The sequence below is a fragment of the Taurulus bubalis genome (genome assembly GCF_910589615.1).
Source record: "Taurulus bubalis genome assembly, chromosome: 16".
In the NCBI taxonomy this organism is placed as follows: Eukaryota; Metazoa; Chordata; class Actinopteri; order Perciformes; family Cottidae; genus Taurulus; species Taurulus bubalis.
Window position 1 is genome coordinate 13,133,214 of NC_136604.1, and position 15,770 is coordinate 13,148,983.

At 40.9% G+C, this 15,770-nt stretch overlaps 1 protein-coding gene across 1 annotated transcript in view; it reads left to right on the forward strand.

Annotated features, from left to right (window-relative positions):
- Positions 1-15,770, forward strand: part of ctnnal1 (catenin (cadherin-associated protein), alpha-like 1) — a gene marked incomplete at its 5' end in the record, with an annotated part of 46,968 nt that overhangs the window by 18,176 nt on the left and 13,022 nt on the right. Inside the window, 3 exons of the mRNA XM_079232140.1 lie at positions 9,451-9,640; positions 13,864-14,051; positions 14,842-14,961. Coding sequence (XP_079088266.1) covers positions 9,451-9,640; positions 13,864-14,051; positions 14,842-14,961 — 498 coding nt within the window. The remainder of the gene's footprint in view (positions 1-9,450; positions 9,641-13,863; positions 14,052-14,841; positions 14,962-15,770) is intronic.

The window sequence follows — 15,770 nt, forward strand, 5'->3', positions numbered from 1 at the left end:
TCGCCAAGCTGTAAACATAGTTGCAACAATAGCATTCATTTGGAGACATGTTTCTGGCCTCCTGGGGAATGGAAGTCCAATATTGATAATAACATTGTCAAAATAATACTGTGTGATGTTGCGATAAAGAAGATAAATCGATAGAAAAGCAATGTTCTTGTGCAACTGCAGTTAAAGTTCAATAATAACCTCATGAAAATCGCACTCTCTCAAAGAGACACAAGCACATAAAGATGCTGGCCCTTTGGGCATAAAAACAGAAGAATGCTAATCTGGTTGTAGGTTATACAACATGGCTGACAGCTTGCCCCTCTGTTGGCTTCTGTAGTCTTCCCACATCCATCACCTCCCAGCATGCTATGCCCTTCTCCCCCCTCTTCCTCTCTCTTGGGCAATCAGCTGGTATTATTCCCGTCATCTTGTGGTTGTATAGGCGTGCAGAGATTTGACTATCTTTTCTCTGGAATTATCTGTCTTGCTTGGTAAAACCATCTGCGTTCAATCATCCTAAAAGGCTACTCAGCCAATTCACTGCAGTCTCTTTCTTTATCTGTGGGAGGCAGCTAGATGGGTGTGTCTTTGCGTGAATGAAGAAGAGAAGGGAAGTGAGCGTCACTAGTAGGGGTTTAAGAGGCTATCACTGGTTCAGAGAAGCCTAAATGGAGCCCCACAATCAGACTGATCTGAGGTCAGTTTGTCTCAGGAACAGGTTCACTACAAGCATAGTCTGTGTGTCTGTTGATGAACCATTTCTCTTTCACCATCTATTCCTTCTGTTTCTCTACATTCTCTCCCTCCCACACACTCACTAGTTAATTAGATATGTTAATATGTGTTTACTGTTTATAAATGTGCATTCCAGATAGCCTTGCGAAGTGTGTGAATAATTGTATGTGTCTATAGCAGAGGTGGGGAAACTACGGCCTTTTAATCCGGCCCGCCGAGTATTATAATTATTATAACATTAAAAAAAAAAAAAAAAAAAAAAGTTATAGTAAAGACCGCTGTAGCGCTTCTCCGTTCCCAAGTTCAGTTTCCCGAAGCACGATGACCACAACAGACCAGCGTTGATGTTTCTTCATGCTTATTTATTGCACAGCGCTCTTTTAGGCTTTCCGTGTGTGTTCTGCTGCAGCAGAAAGACCGCTGGTCTGCCTTCTGCTGCGCACACGGCTCTGCTGCAGAAGAACACACACACACACCAAAAGCCTAAAAGAGCGCTGTGCAATAAATAAGCATGAAGAAACATCAACGCTGGTCTGTTGTGGTCATCGTGCTTTGGGAAAATCAAGTCTGGAACAGAGAGGCGTTACAGCAGTTCGTACGCGCCGTGCGGACCGCTGCCTGCAGTGTTTTGCTGAACTAGAGCGACACCCCTCCCCCACTGATCCCACAGACAAGGGCGACACTTTTTTTAATTTTTTTTATGACCGTAATATACCGCAAAACACTGAAAAGCTCTACTTCTTAGCGGTCAGAATCCTTTTTATTGTCGTAAAGCGTTAACTTTAGAAGAATTACGGTAATATGAATCACTTTCTGTCGCCGGAGACAGGGTTTGTACTACAACAGTTTTAGAGTTGTAAAATGAACTGACAGCTGCATGCAGAGTATTTTTCCTCAGTATAACTAACATAACTAACCACATTGACCCACGGAACTGCGCCACCCTGCGCGCTCATGTCACGTGACATATAGGGTTCTGTCTGTCAGCCTCCTGCAGTGATCCCTTCTGTCACAATGAGTGGACCCAAGAAAAGACAAGTCGACAGTGAGTGCAGAGTCTTTAATGAGGAGTGGACTGCTAAGTATTTTTTCACCGAAGTACGATCAGAGGCAGTATGTCTTATTTGCCAAGAAACCATTGCAGTATTCAAAGAATACAATATTAGCCGCCACTTTTCCGCCAAGCATGCTAACTATGCTAGCCAACAGTCAACAACAGAACGGGCGGCTACTGCTAAGAGGTTGGCAGCCAATTTAAAGAGTCAGCAAAATATTTTTCTCCGCCAAACTGCTATACAAGAATCAAGCACCAAGGCAAGTTTTTTGCTAGCATTCAAATTAGCAAAAGTCAGCAAGCGTTTCTCTGAAGGAGAGTTTTTGAAAGAATGTATGGTAGAAACAGCAGGTCTCTTATGTCCAGAGAGCAAAAACAAATTTGAAAAATTGAGTTTATCACGCAGAACAGTGACTCGGCGTGTAGAACAAATTGATGAAGATTTAACCAGCGAGTTGAACAAAAAAGCTGAGTCATTTACGTTATATTCTCACACCGCCCCCTGCCGGCCTCGCCGTCGTCCAGTGTAGAGCCATGGGTCTCACACCGCCCAGCACCCCCTGTGGCGGACCACAGGCTCCCCACCTTCCCTTTGGCTCCAATAATCTGTTTTACCAGATACTCATACTCTCATGTGGTCTGCATTTGGGTCCGCAACATTGTCCTCCCGTGACAGGTTCACACAAACACTCTCCATCCATCTGATACTGGCCCGGCCCGTCTGTCAATTTTTTTTATTCAATGTGGCCCCTGAGCCAAAAGGTTTGCCCACCCCTGGTCTATAGTCTAATTAAACTAAGAAAATAGCCACATATTATTTAACAGCACCAAAATCATATTCAATTCAAAAGCCTCAGGCCTGTTTGGGTTCAGTGTTAGTGCCTACAGGCTTTTAGAAACTGTAAAGTTCTGTCACTCATCTGGGTGGCCTCTTAAACAGATGTGTGGTGTGTGTGATGGAGTACTAAATGAAAAAAAAAACTCTAATTCCTGAAGAATGCATGACTAGGAAAGACTACTTGTGGTTCAGCTCAGTGTTAATGCTAACTTGAACTGCTGCTTTGTGTTTCTAATTTAACAAGGTGAACCAGAAAACCTGCCTGCTGCCTCTGTAACTCTTCCTATTGTGTTTGCAGGCAGCTAAAGGAGCATAGATTGAGTGCAGCTTGCTACATGAGGGCATGAATCAGTGTTACAAAATGCATGTGTAAATTGGTTTTACTGTGTCAAGTGTGCATTGCACACTTGAAATGAGTGCCTTAGAAATGAACTCATTTGCAGTGTATGCATTTGATGGTGCAGCCACTCCACTATTTCTGCTGTTTTTCAAGCACATGTTTTGTGCACATCTTAAACATAACAAGCTGCTGCCACTGTATTATGTTTTGGAAAAGGAGGTTTGGCTTTAACAACGGGATTCATAGTTGAATGCTAAAACCTAAGTACAAAACTGCAAATACAACACGTCCCAGTCAACAAAATACTAGTTCACTTGTAGCCAGGCTCTAGAGACAGACTTGACTCATTTACAATACTGCTCACAGAGGAGGAGATGATGTTAGAGGAAGGAACAAGTCAAGGTGAAGTGGGATGCAGATGTGACTCTCTCGCTCACTTCCTCTCTCTGCATCTCTCTGTATCCACTCTCCTTCAAGCTACCATGTCTCTCTTTTCATCTCCTCGTATTGCATCTCCAGTCTGGCTGTGGACCAGCGCAGCATCGAACTCCTATCTGCTTGCGGCCAATTTGAAAAGAATTTGCCCATCCATTAAAGTGCATGTTCAGAGTGACTTTCATCCCTTTTCTTTTATGTTTTCTCTCTCTTTCTCTCTCTCTCCCTCTCTCTCTCTCTCTCTCTCTCTCTCTCTCTCTCGCATTTTGGGGAAGACAAAAGCAAAATGCTTGGGAACCTCCAGAAGCAATCCACATGGATAAGACAAACATTGGCCTGCTCCCTTTAGGTGCAGCTCTCCCTGCAACAATGATCCCTTTGTACTGTCATGGGCCAAAATGAGACCTGGAAGTATTCTTTTTCCTGTTTACTCTGACAAAGTGACTCATATGCTGTAATGAGAGCAATGATGTGAGGTGTACAGAAACAGGAGGATACCAAAGTTACCCAAATGGAAACTATTTTTCACATTAACGAGGACAAACACGAAACCTCCCTCGAACAAGATGATGCAGGAAGTTTCATCTGATCAGAAAAAAAACACCACCAAGGCGTAAAACCCCTATTTTTCTTTCTTTCCTCGTCTTCTCTTCACACAAGCTTCACTCCAATTATTTCATGCTCATACACATCAAGGTTATTCAAGCACACATATTGTACATGCAGTCAAGTAAATACTCATATCTGCACACGCCCACTCACGCCTAGGTAGACAAAAATACACAATAATTCTCCTCTCATGATAGATAGATGATAATGTTACTTCTTTGATTAACACCCCCACATCCACACAGAAATTATTTTGCGCTTGACTGCCAATGGCTGAATGTATTGTGAGTTCCTTTGCTATGAATTGTGTTTTCAACTTTACATTCAATCATTTTGCTCTAGAAAACTGTTATTTCCGTGTTGTTACTCTCCTCAGCAGGCTAAGTAACGCTGAAAGGAATCAGAGATGTAATTGAGACAAATAAGCATGTCTTATATAACAGTTGCCAAGCAAGGAATTCTTGTAATGAATGGCTACAATGTGTGTTAAGGATGAGCTTGCTCATACTCACTTTTATCTTACTGCCTTTGTGAAGGATTTCTTGCAGTTATTAAATGACAAGAATTATGTAACTTTGCCACTGGGAAAGAGGCTTTTAATTGATCTGTTTTAAACAAACTGGATTTTCTTCCACAAGCACATCCATTTATCTACAGATTCATACAATTGCATTAGCCAAGAATCAGTACAGGAAAAAAAAACATGCAGAGAAAGAATGGCTCAGATAACAGCAAACTTACTCCCAGAAAAGCCATTCATTGAAACTCAGTAGCCATGGGAGGCAGCCACAAATGTTTCCAGCTTTTGTTACCCTCTGATTTATAGTTGGTCACTTTGTCCTTGAGGTGTTAGTTTATATTTCTCGCTCGCCAATGGGTGGGCTTTGTTGGTGCATTGTTATGCTCAGAGTGAACAGTTGATGTTGCTTCTATGGCCTTGTAATTGTTCTCCTAATTATGGACAACAAAGAGATGTGAGGTGGCTGGTTGGGAATGACTGGGTGTGTGCCAGCAGAGAAAGTAACAAAAAGGGGAGGACCAGCCCCTGCTGTGTTAATGGGAAAGCGAAAGAGAGACACTTTATCAAAGATGGCAGAACTATGTGTGTGTTGCAGCAGCGGGAACGCTCTTCATTTATGTCCGGAGATATGTCATTTCCCTCAAATCAGGGACGCCGGGGAGTTTGTTTGATACGTTCTTTAAGTGGACCATTTGTCATGAATACCAGCATGTACATCACAAGTTGAGCCCTACATGTATGATATAGATAGTAGAAAAAACCCTTTCTCTTGACAGCAAACCCTTGTGTAGCCATGCCGATATAGCAACAGAGAGACTACCAGCTATAATGTGTAAATCCTCAGTGGAGCTTTGGAAGCTTTGAGCCGGATGCTGCTTGGTTGGTAGAGCTCATTGGCATTCTAACACTGCTGGAGTGCAGCAGAGCACAGCAGCACGGCATCCCGGTGTGACACCTAGAGATGACAAATGAACTGAGAGCAGCAGCTTCAATGATTGAGCAGGTGTCTATAAGGAGTAAAGCTGGGTATCAGTTCCATACAGTAGCACATCCTGTGAAGGCTTAACAGTTGGCATGAATGCCTGGTCATATTGAATGATGCTTGATACCAACCTAATAACACATACTTTATTTAACTTCAAATGCAATCTTCACTTTGTTTTAAGTGTTTTACTAACACATCTCTGCAAAATGAAACTCAAACAAGCTCCTTTTGATTCACACAAACACAATGGCGTCTCTGCTGCGATGGCTCTGTATCAATATTATGTTCTCTCCACCCTGCTCTGTTCCTGTTTGCACAGCCCAGTAAATGTACCCACCTAGTAATCTCTAATGGAGGAAATTCCAGTCTGTGGTTTTCCTCTGCACTGTCCCTGTCTCTCTTTGTAATTCACACAGACTTTTTCACTGTTGTTTGTCTTTCACGGACACAAAGTGTAAAACTAACTTCACCCTCCGCTCATCTGCTGGAGTGTAGCAGAAGATACTTATCTTACACCCCCGGTCTGTCCCGCTGTGAGTGCTGCTGTTTGTGTACCTGCACACATGCAGTCACTTAAGTGTCTTTCTCATGCTCTGACCCCCTTAAACACTGCTTTCTGGATCAGTGCCAGCTAGAGTGTTCATGAGAGCCACCATTTGCATGTACAAGCCATCTGGGAGAACTTTCATTCCTTTTCCTGAATTCAGACATCTGTGGGCCCTGCATACATGGAAATACCATTCATACACTTGTGCACAAGAGTCCTCCAGAAAAGCCAAGGACGGATACTTGAACGCCACCTGAAGTTGAACAACTCTGTATATCATACCGTAGGTCTGAATCATGTGTCACTGTGCCCTACTTCCTTTTTTTTAGGCTGCATCATGTCCAGCCGACGTTGGTGTTTTCTACGGAATATCCCACTCTGTGCATATGAGTGGTGATGGGTATCGTTTGGGTTTTTTCCGATACCGGTGCTAAACCGATATTTTTAAAACGATACCGGTGCCTAAATGGTGCCTGAACCGATATGTTTTTATTGCCAAGGCCATTTTTTTTCTTCAAATTGAACAATATATTAACAGTTTAAAGTATACTATAAATATAAATAAATACATACAAACCACTTGACTTCAAACTACACACACACATGCACAACCACACCTTTTAACTTCAAACTATAAACAATATATATTTAAAAAAAGAACAGACACAAGCAGGGACCGTGTGCAACAGAACTCAGAGACTGTCGGATTCTACAAACTGCTGCTTTACTGGACTACACGTCATCATTAATATCAACTGGGGGAGATTTGTTCCAGCAAGCCGAGGACGGACGTGCAAAAGCTCGTACTCGTGTCTCAGCGATCTCTGTGTGCGCGCACTGCGTGTGAGCGCTGGAAGCCCCGCCCCCTTGAGCCCCGCTCTGCATGCAGGCAGACAGAGAGCAGAGCAGCGAGTGCGCTCTGATCCGCGTTATTTCAATAGAGTATCGATACATCAAAATGTTTGCGTTTTTAACGTACGGGTACCGCGCTACCTTTTTAGTATTTATATACTGTGCAACTTTACAGAGTAGTGTAAAAAAAAGTATTGAAGTCGGCTCAGGCATCGGAAGGAAGCACCAAAATCTGCGTTGCTTTTCGTTCCGGTAGGTACCGGACGTGTTGGAACCAGTGCCAATATGGCACCGGTTCTCGGTACCCAACCCTACATATGAGTCTGTAAAAAGACACTGGGCTCGTTGGAAGGGAAGCTCTAATAATGAGATAAACAAGACGGATGATAAATATAAAGTGGCAGGTGATGGACCAAAAGAAGAGCTTCATGAATACTCTGAGGGCCAGGATCTTGCTACAGAACAACCATCTTTCTGAGAATGGAGAGCATAAAAAAAAGAAGTTACAACTTCTTTGAACGTATTAGAGAAACGGGGTGACAGTGAGATGGGTACTAAAAATAGGTCATTATAATGGAGGAAGAGTTGAGGAAGAGAGAGACAGCGATACACTCTTTATTTTCTGTTTTTGGATATATTCTTTGGCCCCCTTAAGTCAACTTTTTTTTTTTTTCTTCGTGTCTTTTTCATGATTGAAAAAAAAGATACTCAATCCAGCAGCTCAACATCTTTTATAGAAAGTAATAGTCACATTATTATAGTAAAAGTGTCTTTGGGATTGACCCGAACTACCAACTTCAATTCTATATAGAGATGTGACTTTCATTGTTTAAGGACTTTAGCAGCACATTTGTCTGTGTTATGCAGAATTTATTCCAAACCAGATAGCAATCTTTTGTTGTATCCCAAGTTAATTTAAATTTCTCTGCAATTTAAAGAGGGAAAGTTTGACACTATTGTTATTATTTTTTTCTTCTGTATCTAACTATCATGGTATATCTCCTAACAAGAAACGTATTCGGTGTGCACACGCTAATGAGCTTGGAAACAACTGTGAAACAACTTGAGCAGCATTAAACATCAACATTACTTTGAAACTCAACAAAGCTTGTTGAAACTGTCGGTGTGGATGATGTGTGATGTACAGTTTTAATGTGGGTCATGTCTCAAAGGGCTACTGCTCAAGAGGTTGGCTGACTCAGGGTAATTTAGCATTGTTTCAGATTGAGGAGGATTTGTACTGCAGTAGGTTTATGGTCCCACTTTTGTGGTGTGCCATTGGCAAGCATGCATTTGCATTAATGAAGACAAATATTTCTTCACCCCTTAGTAATTGGCAATTTTTCACGATTGTTTGACAGATTTCACATGATTAATTGATAGATTGAAAAATAATCAGATCAACTGATAAAAAAAAAAAAAGAATCATTAGTGTCGAGCGACAACATGATTTCATCCGAGTAGAGAGACAGACAATTAATTAAAGACTATTTTGGTTCTATTTTAATTGTTTTTGTATTTTAATCAAATATGCAAAACAGTTGATGCTTATGGTTCTCAAACGCAAATGTGCAGCTTTTCTTGGTCTTTAAATGTGTGGTATTTTTTTTATATTTTGGGGAGTCTGGACTGTTGATCGGACAAAACAAGAAATGTAATGATGACGTATTCAGTTGAAAGACTTTCCAAGAGATCTCAGAGTTATTTGTGTTACACAATGTCAAATATATCTGAACACATTTCAAAGGATTTCATTCAGATTTGTTGGTGAAACCAAAAAGGTCCCCAGTTCCTGTGTCAGGGATGCTGCTCATTGAAACAGCTGGCTGAGTTGTGTTCAGCCTGTGTTCTGTATCCCACAAAGACTTTACTGAGAAAGATTCCCCACTTAGACCACCTGCAGCTGTGGACCAATTAAAATCACCACCCACCACTCCCTGACCCATTTGGTTTGACTCGTATACACCTACTGACACCCACAATGATAACAGCTGGAGAGAGTGAAAGCAATCAATGAATAATTTATGATAATTAGCTCCAACCATTCATAATTCATACCCTCAATTATCACTAAGAGGCCCTGTGTGTGTGCGTGTGCGCGTGTGTGTGTGCGTGTGCGCGCTGTTATTTTCATGAATTGCTTCGTAAGAGTTGTTGGAGATTGGGCGCATTTCTGTATTGTAGACATGCACAGTTGGTTATCAACCGTCTTCCAAAATGTAATCTCCCCTTCTACTGTACAGGCAGGAAACTCCTCTAACTGATAAGCAAATGGAGTGCATGCTCCAGACTCAACATGCTCCCTTCTCGTTTGTTTGGATACAATTGCAGATACTTACACTATCAAACAAGAAGTTGTGATTCTAGATAGGCAATGTGCAGCCATGCAACTTGTCTATTCAATTATCCTCCTCCCCACTTTTAGATGGGTCGATGGAAAACTACCGAACTATGCAGGAGCTAAATAACTGGCTCCAACAAAAGTAAAGAATGTGTCTAAATGTCTGTCTCCCTCCTTTTTTCTTTCTCCACACTTTTCTGCAGATCACAACTCTGATCAACCATAAGGACAAGCCAAAGAAGTCTGAGCGTACCCAGGCCGCCATACACAGGGTAGGCCAGGCAGTGAGTGTGGCTGTGGGACGCTTTGTCACCGTCGGGGAGGCCATCGCCACAGAGAACCAAGAGCTCAAAGATGAGATGGGTCAAGCCTGCTTCGAGGCACGCCGAGCAGGTAGGCCTCCTTATTATGTACTATGAATTATGAATTTCTGACCTGAAACTCAACACATTGTTGAGTGTTTCTCTTTCGGCCGAGATGGAGACGGCACTTGTTTTGTGGTCACACATGATATAATAATGTCATAAAACTATGTGGTGCTTCATTCTAAAGACTTCCTCATAGTGGGGACTGTTTCTTCCTGTCACAAGCATGGCCATGGCTTTATGGTGTTCAGAAATTGCCTTTGAGGGTGTCAAAGCTGGTGAGCTAACACGACCAATTAGTGTTTATTTGTTAAGATAGACTGTGACAGTTTCTGGAAGCATCAGGCGTTACCTTCAGACCTCCGTGTAATCAAATTTGAGCTTGTTTCGATTTGTCTGGACAGCCTGGCTGTCAGACTGCATTACACCAGAGGACCTCCAGCATGTTCTAAAGGCATTGTTGTTATTAGGTTAGAAGTAAAGGCTAAAATAAGTACAACTTCACCCACGGGTGCTGTGTAGAATGAGAGAGTGTGCTAGTTTGGAAAGCAATGCATAGATTATGATAGAAGGCTCCTGGAGACTTGATACATCAGGATGTTGGAGCTGGAAGAAGTTAGAGTTTTCCCGATATTCACCACCTCATATATGTGTTCTGTATTACAATGCGATTTTTTTTCTCTGCATGAGGTCAGGATCTCAAGGTTTGTTCCCCAGGTTTTAAATATGCTGGCTTGGCCAGTCTTTGTGGAGTTTACATTCCTCCCCATGTCTGAATTTCCTTTCTTTCCCATTCTAAAACATGCAGGTTAAGTGATAACCTGGCAACATGTCCTCTCCCAATATGCAAATCTGCAAAGATAATCAGTTTGATGGATGTATATGGATATATCAAGGTTAAAACAGTAAACAACTGAGAGAAACACAGAGGATTGTAGGGGGTTGGAAACAGTGACAACCAGTGTGAAGGAACAAGAATGTGTGGATCACTCTTTCACAGGACTGTCAGCTTTTATTGAACCGGAGAAAGAAGAGGTGGCGGTTTTGTCAGGAATGTGTTTCATTCAGTGTTTCAACACTTTCTTGTAACATTTTGCCATTAAAATGGTGTCTGAAAGTCAAACACCCCTTTAAGACAAACATCAACCCTGGATCTTCCTGTCTATATAAACTTTCTTGTAATTCTTAGCTTAGATAGTTGACACCACTTGCTTGGTGAAACAAATCTTTATATTGAAAAACTTAGTTCTTATCAGGCAAAACAAGGACCTCATTTAGCCTTCTACAGAGTAGACCCGGAAACAAAATCACAATTGATAAGAATTTAGACACAACACCGTGATAATAGGTTTATGTTGGGGGAACCGGCTTGTGTAGTAAAGTGTCTAATCCTCGCACAGCGTTGATTTGTAAAGACGGCTAAAACTCAGACAAAGAGAGTAGTGATGGCAGGCAAAAAGACTGATGAGAAAATATGTGTGTGTGTGTGTGTGTGTGTGTGTGTGTGTGTGTGTGTGTGTGTGTGTGTGTGTGTGTGTCAGTGTGTCAGTGTGTGTGTGTGTGTGTGTGTGTGTGTGTGTGTGTGTGTGTGTGTGGATGGATGTCTGCACCCACTGCGACTAATTTATTCTAGATATATTCTTCTTTTTTTTCCTCTTACGGAGGCGTTTCCACAGCTTTCCCTCACACTTCACCGGACAGACACGATAAAACTGTTCCCTGAATTTAAAAATATAAAACTTTTTTTCTCTCTGACCACTTTTTAAAGATGATGGAGACATCTTCAGGGATGAACAAAAGGCTTTTTAGAGGCTTTAAGTCTCCAGGAGAGAGAGGGCTAGTTAGTGAAGGATGGGTGTTTCTCTTATACTTAGCCGCAGGGAGAGTTTAATCAGGCAGGGTTCAGCCTTGTGTGCTATAATTAATGAAATAAAGGCAGGTTGAAAGCACTAGTTTAATTAGATGCTACCCATCATCAGAGCGATGGCAAGATCCAATGAGGCAGGTCAGTGAAGGCAATCTGTGTTGGATCTCTGTCTCTGTCTCTTCCACTCAGTCTCTCAGTGTCATTCTCACATCCGCGCTCTTCCGTCTCACTTTTTCTTTCTTTCTCAGAAAGGTTCAAGATAAGATGGTCGTTAGGATCAAATAAAGTCATAGCAGGTACAATATGTGAGTGTTTAAATACAGGACCACAGCTGCAGAGCAATACATTGGTTAAAAAAACCCACAATAAACAGCTGAGGCTGTTGGGAATGTCACTAGTTTTAAAGATATTTGGACAAAAATATTGGAAGAATCAAAATGTTGATTTGGTGATGGTATGTACTAGATGAAACATTAAGTAATCCGGAGAGGGGGACATGGATGTGTGTATTCCATTGCAATCAAGCATAATACAGAAAGATATACAGATAGAAAGACATTGCCATCCATTGAGTCATGCAAGATTGACGGCTTGCATGTGCTGTACCAACACATCAAGGATCGGCCTTTCAAGTTTTCACTTATGAATAATACATCTATCATACAGAAAAAAAGGCAAATTCATTACACCTGATGGATGATTTTCCATGAAGGATCGTTTTTTATGGTGAACAAAGGCTACAAAGGTCTTGAGTTCATATGATAATTGAAGGACTAGAGGGATAGCTCTGTTTTAAATTTAAGCTGCATGACCCGATAGAGACATCGCCGTGTCCCCAGCCCCCTCCCTTTGGAGCTCTCTTTTTCTGAGAGATTTCCCCTCCCTGTCTCACTCGCTCTTAACTCTTGACATTTTCCTCTTGATAGCGACTATTTTACTGATGGGATTTTAGCTTTAAAAAACTCAGTATTCTTCCCTTTTTGGGGCTAGTGTGAGCAGGTTAGGAAGAGAGAAAAGGGAAAGTTGGACTCTAAACGAATATTTAGCATTTGCATATTTCATGCCAGAGCAAATCCATGCTTGGCATGTTTACTAATTGTATTTGAGGGCCTTAGTTGTCTCAAGTCTCTCAGAAAGCATGCCAGTATTGATTAGGTCAGGATGGCATAGCTGTCGTACCACTGTACTAAAAACAAAATGTACTGTGTGTGTGTATATATATATATATATATATATATATATATATATATATATATATATATATATATATATATATATATATATATATATATATATAGGCTACAAATATATAGCCTATATACACTTATATACACTTATATACACTACACTTTTTTTGGGTTTAAAAATCTGTCACTCGTGAAAAAAATCTCAGTTACATTCAGGAGCAGCTGTTGATGAAACATATACATATACATAAACACATATATATATATATATATATATATACGTATATATATATATATATATATATATATATATATATATATATATATATATACGTATATGTATGTATATATATATATATATATATATACGTATATGTATATGTATATATATATATATATATATACGTATATGTATATATATATATATATATACATATACGTATATGTATATATATATATATATATATATATATATATATATATATGTGTTTATGTATATGTATATGTTTCATCTTGTCTTAGACAATATGTTCTCCCAGAGGTGAAGAGAGGCAGATTGGAAGAACATTGTGCAGTAATGTTGTCTGGCTTAACTTGACTAAGAGGGCATATCTGTTGGCCACCAATCTTTTCATTTTCTTCATCTTGTCTGGGTCCAGATCTCAGTGGCAGCAGGCAAAGTAAAGCAGCCTAGAGGTCTTTCTGGCCAGTCACATCCTCCAGCTCTTTAGAGGGAATCCCAGGGCGCTCTCAGGCCAGATGGGTTATGTAAATCCTCCAGCATGTTCTGAGTCGGCCTCCCTAACTGGATATTTCCTGAATCATCTGACAGGCAGAAAGAAAAGTCTCAGTAACTGTCTGACTCAATATAATCAAAATATGCACAAGCCTAGAAAGAATGCTGTATGAATGTTCACTTACAGTTAAGACATTGTGTTTTAGTTGTCATGTTTGTTCCCAGTTCGCTCTATACTTGGAGGAAGCCTTGTGCAGATTATAAATACATTTGGGAAAAAGAGAACACTGGATTGGGCTCAGTACTCCGTATCGGCAGTTAACGGGTGTGTATGTAAATGAAACATTAGCAGGAGAGCAAAGGTCGGATCCCTATACACAAACATAATATATCAGCCTGAGCAGTTTATCCATTTAGCTCTGATGTTGAACCAAACAGTACCTTTCTCTCCTGTCTTGTAGGTGATGCCATCGCCCAGCTGACAGATGTGGGATCTGCCTTGCCGCCCCAGTCAGACGGACCTGTAACAGTGTTCAGTGATAGGACAGGGATGGTGAAGGCTGCCCGCCTGCTCCTCTCGTCAGTCACTAAAGTCCTGGTCCTAGCTGACCGCATCGTCATCAAACAGATAATCACATCACGTAACAAGGTGAGACATGCAAATGTGAGATTTCATAACCTTTTAAGGATATGCATAAGTTCTCTTGCTTCGTCTCTCTTGCGCACACGCACACACACGCGCACTCCGGAGTCTTTTATTTTCTAATAGATAAGCAGTGGCTCTCTGAAGAAGTACTCTGGAGGTAATTGAAGGGAAGCAGCACATTTAGCGATCACATAAAAACACAGAGCAAGAAACTGTCTCTCTTCATCGTACCTGGCTATGCTCTTAGTCCGACAATGTGATATGGATGTAGCTGTAGACTGAGCCAAGAATGGAAACCGGGGGCCTAATCATGACTGGTTAGCCTCGTTTGAACAGACAGGCGACAGCCCCCTGGCCCCTCCATTACTGGCAAACACAATTACATGTCTTCCTCCTCTTCTATCTGGGGAGAATAGAAGCTGCTGCATTAGCTCTGCCAGCTAGCCTACCCTCGGCAGCTAAATTAGCAGCCACATAGACTACTATTAACTAAAATGCAGGTTAGGAACTACTTAATCTGGTGGTTTTATTTTAGGACATCACAGATATAATTACATCACATTGAGTTGTTCATACTACAAAAAGGAGAGCTGGAGTAACACAGAAATACGATATAAATAATTGAATATTGAAATATATCACAGTCAAATAACTTTTTTCTTGGTTCTGTTGTAAGGCTTCACTTTTGGGGTATGAATATATCTGAAATAGGTTGTTGCAGTGTGGAAAGATTTCAATAACATAACCGTATGGCCGTTCACTGTGGTACTCTTGATCTTCTCACTCCTCTCAGGTCCTGGTTACCCTCGACCATCTGGAAAGAGTCAGCACCTTCCAGGAATTTGTACAGATATTTAGCCAGTTTGGCAACGAGATGGTGGAGTTTGCCCACCTTACCGGAGACAGACAGAACGTGAGTAGCATGTGAAAAAACCTCTTTAGTTTTAAGTGTCAAAATCATCAGCACACTGTAACGTTCTTTCAATAAATTAAATAAATCAAACATATGCATATTGGGTTTATGAACATGTGGTAATTTGCCTATTTCTGCAACATTTGTTTGTTCATTTAGATGTAATCTTCTAAAAAGCCGTGGTTTTCTAAACATGGTATTCTGAATGTGAAAGCAGGTGGTGGAGTTGGACTATGAAACCTGCAGCACTTACACTGTGAATGTGAATGTGAAGGCAAACCCAGAACAAATCAATAATTCAGGCATCAAATACCTACTTCTCCCAAAAAATAAAACAAGTACAAGACTTCTTCTGGCTTCTCTTATTTCAACAAATATTTTTTGCTGTATCTTTTCATTTCAAACTCATGGCTCAATCCATAAGAGAAATGTAAAGGTCAGTTGTGACTCATCGTCCTCAAACACTGTTTACATTACAATTCATTGTTGATATAAATCAATCTCTGCTTTCAGCGATGTCTTCTCTCTGCACTATATCAGCTTAGGGTATAGCACATTTGCAAAACAAAACTTTTGCTTCGAGCTTTAGAAAAAACTATTTAGGATTTTTTACTTTGTTCTGTCAAAGACTGCTAATCCTTCTCTGATGCACACATTCAGCCTCTGCAGCTAAAGTGCTTTGGCTGCAGAAGCTGATGTAAAGTGCACCGGCTGCGATATCTCGACAGGAAGAAAGGACCGACCATCCCTCTTTCTGAATTTTTTGGAAGCACGTGTTTTGAAACGCATGTCATTTCTCTCACCAATGC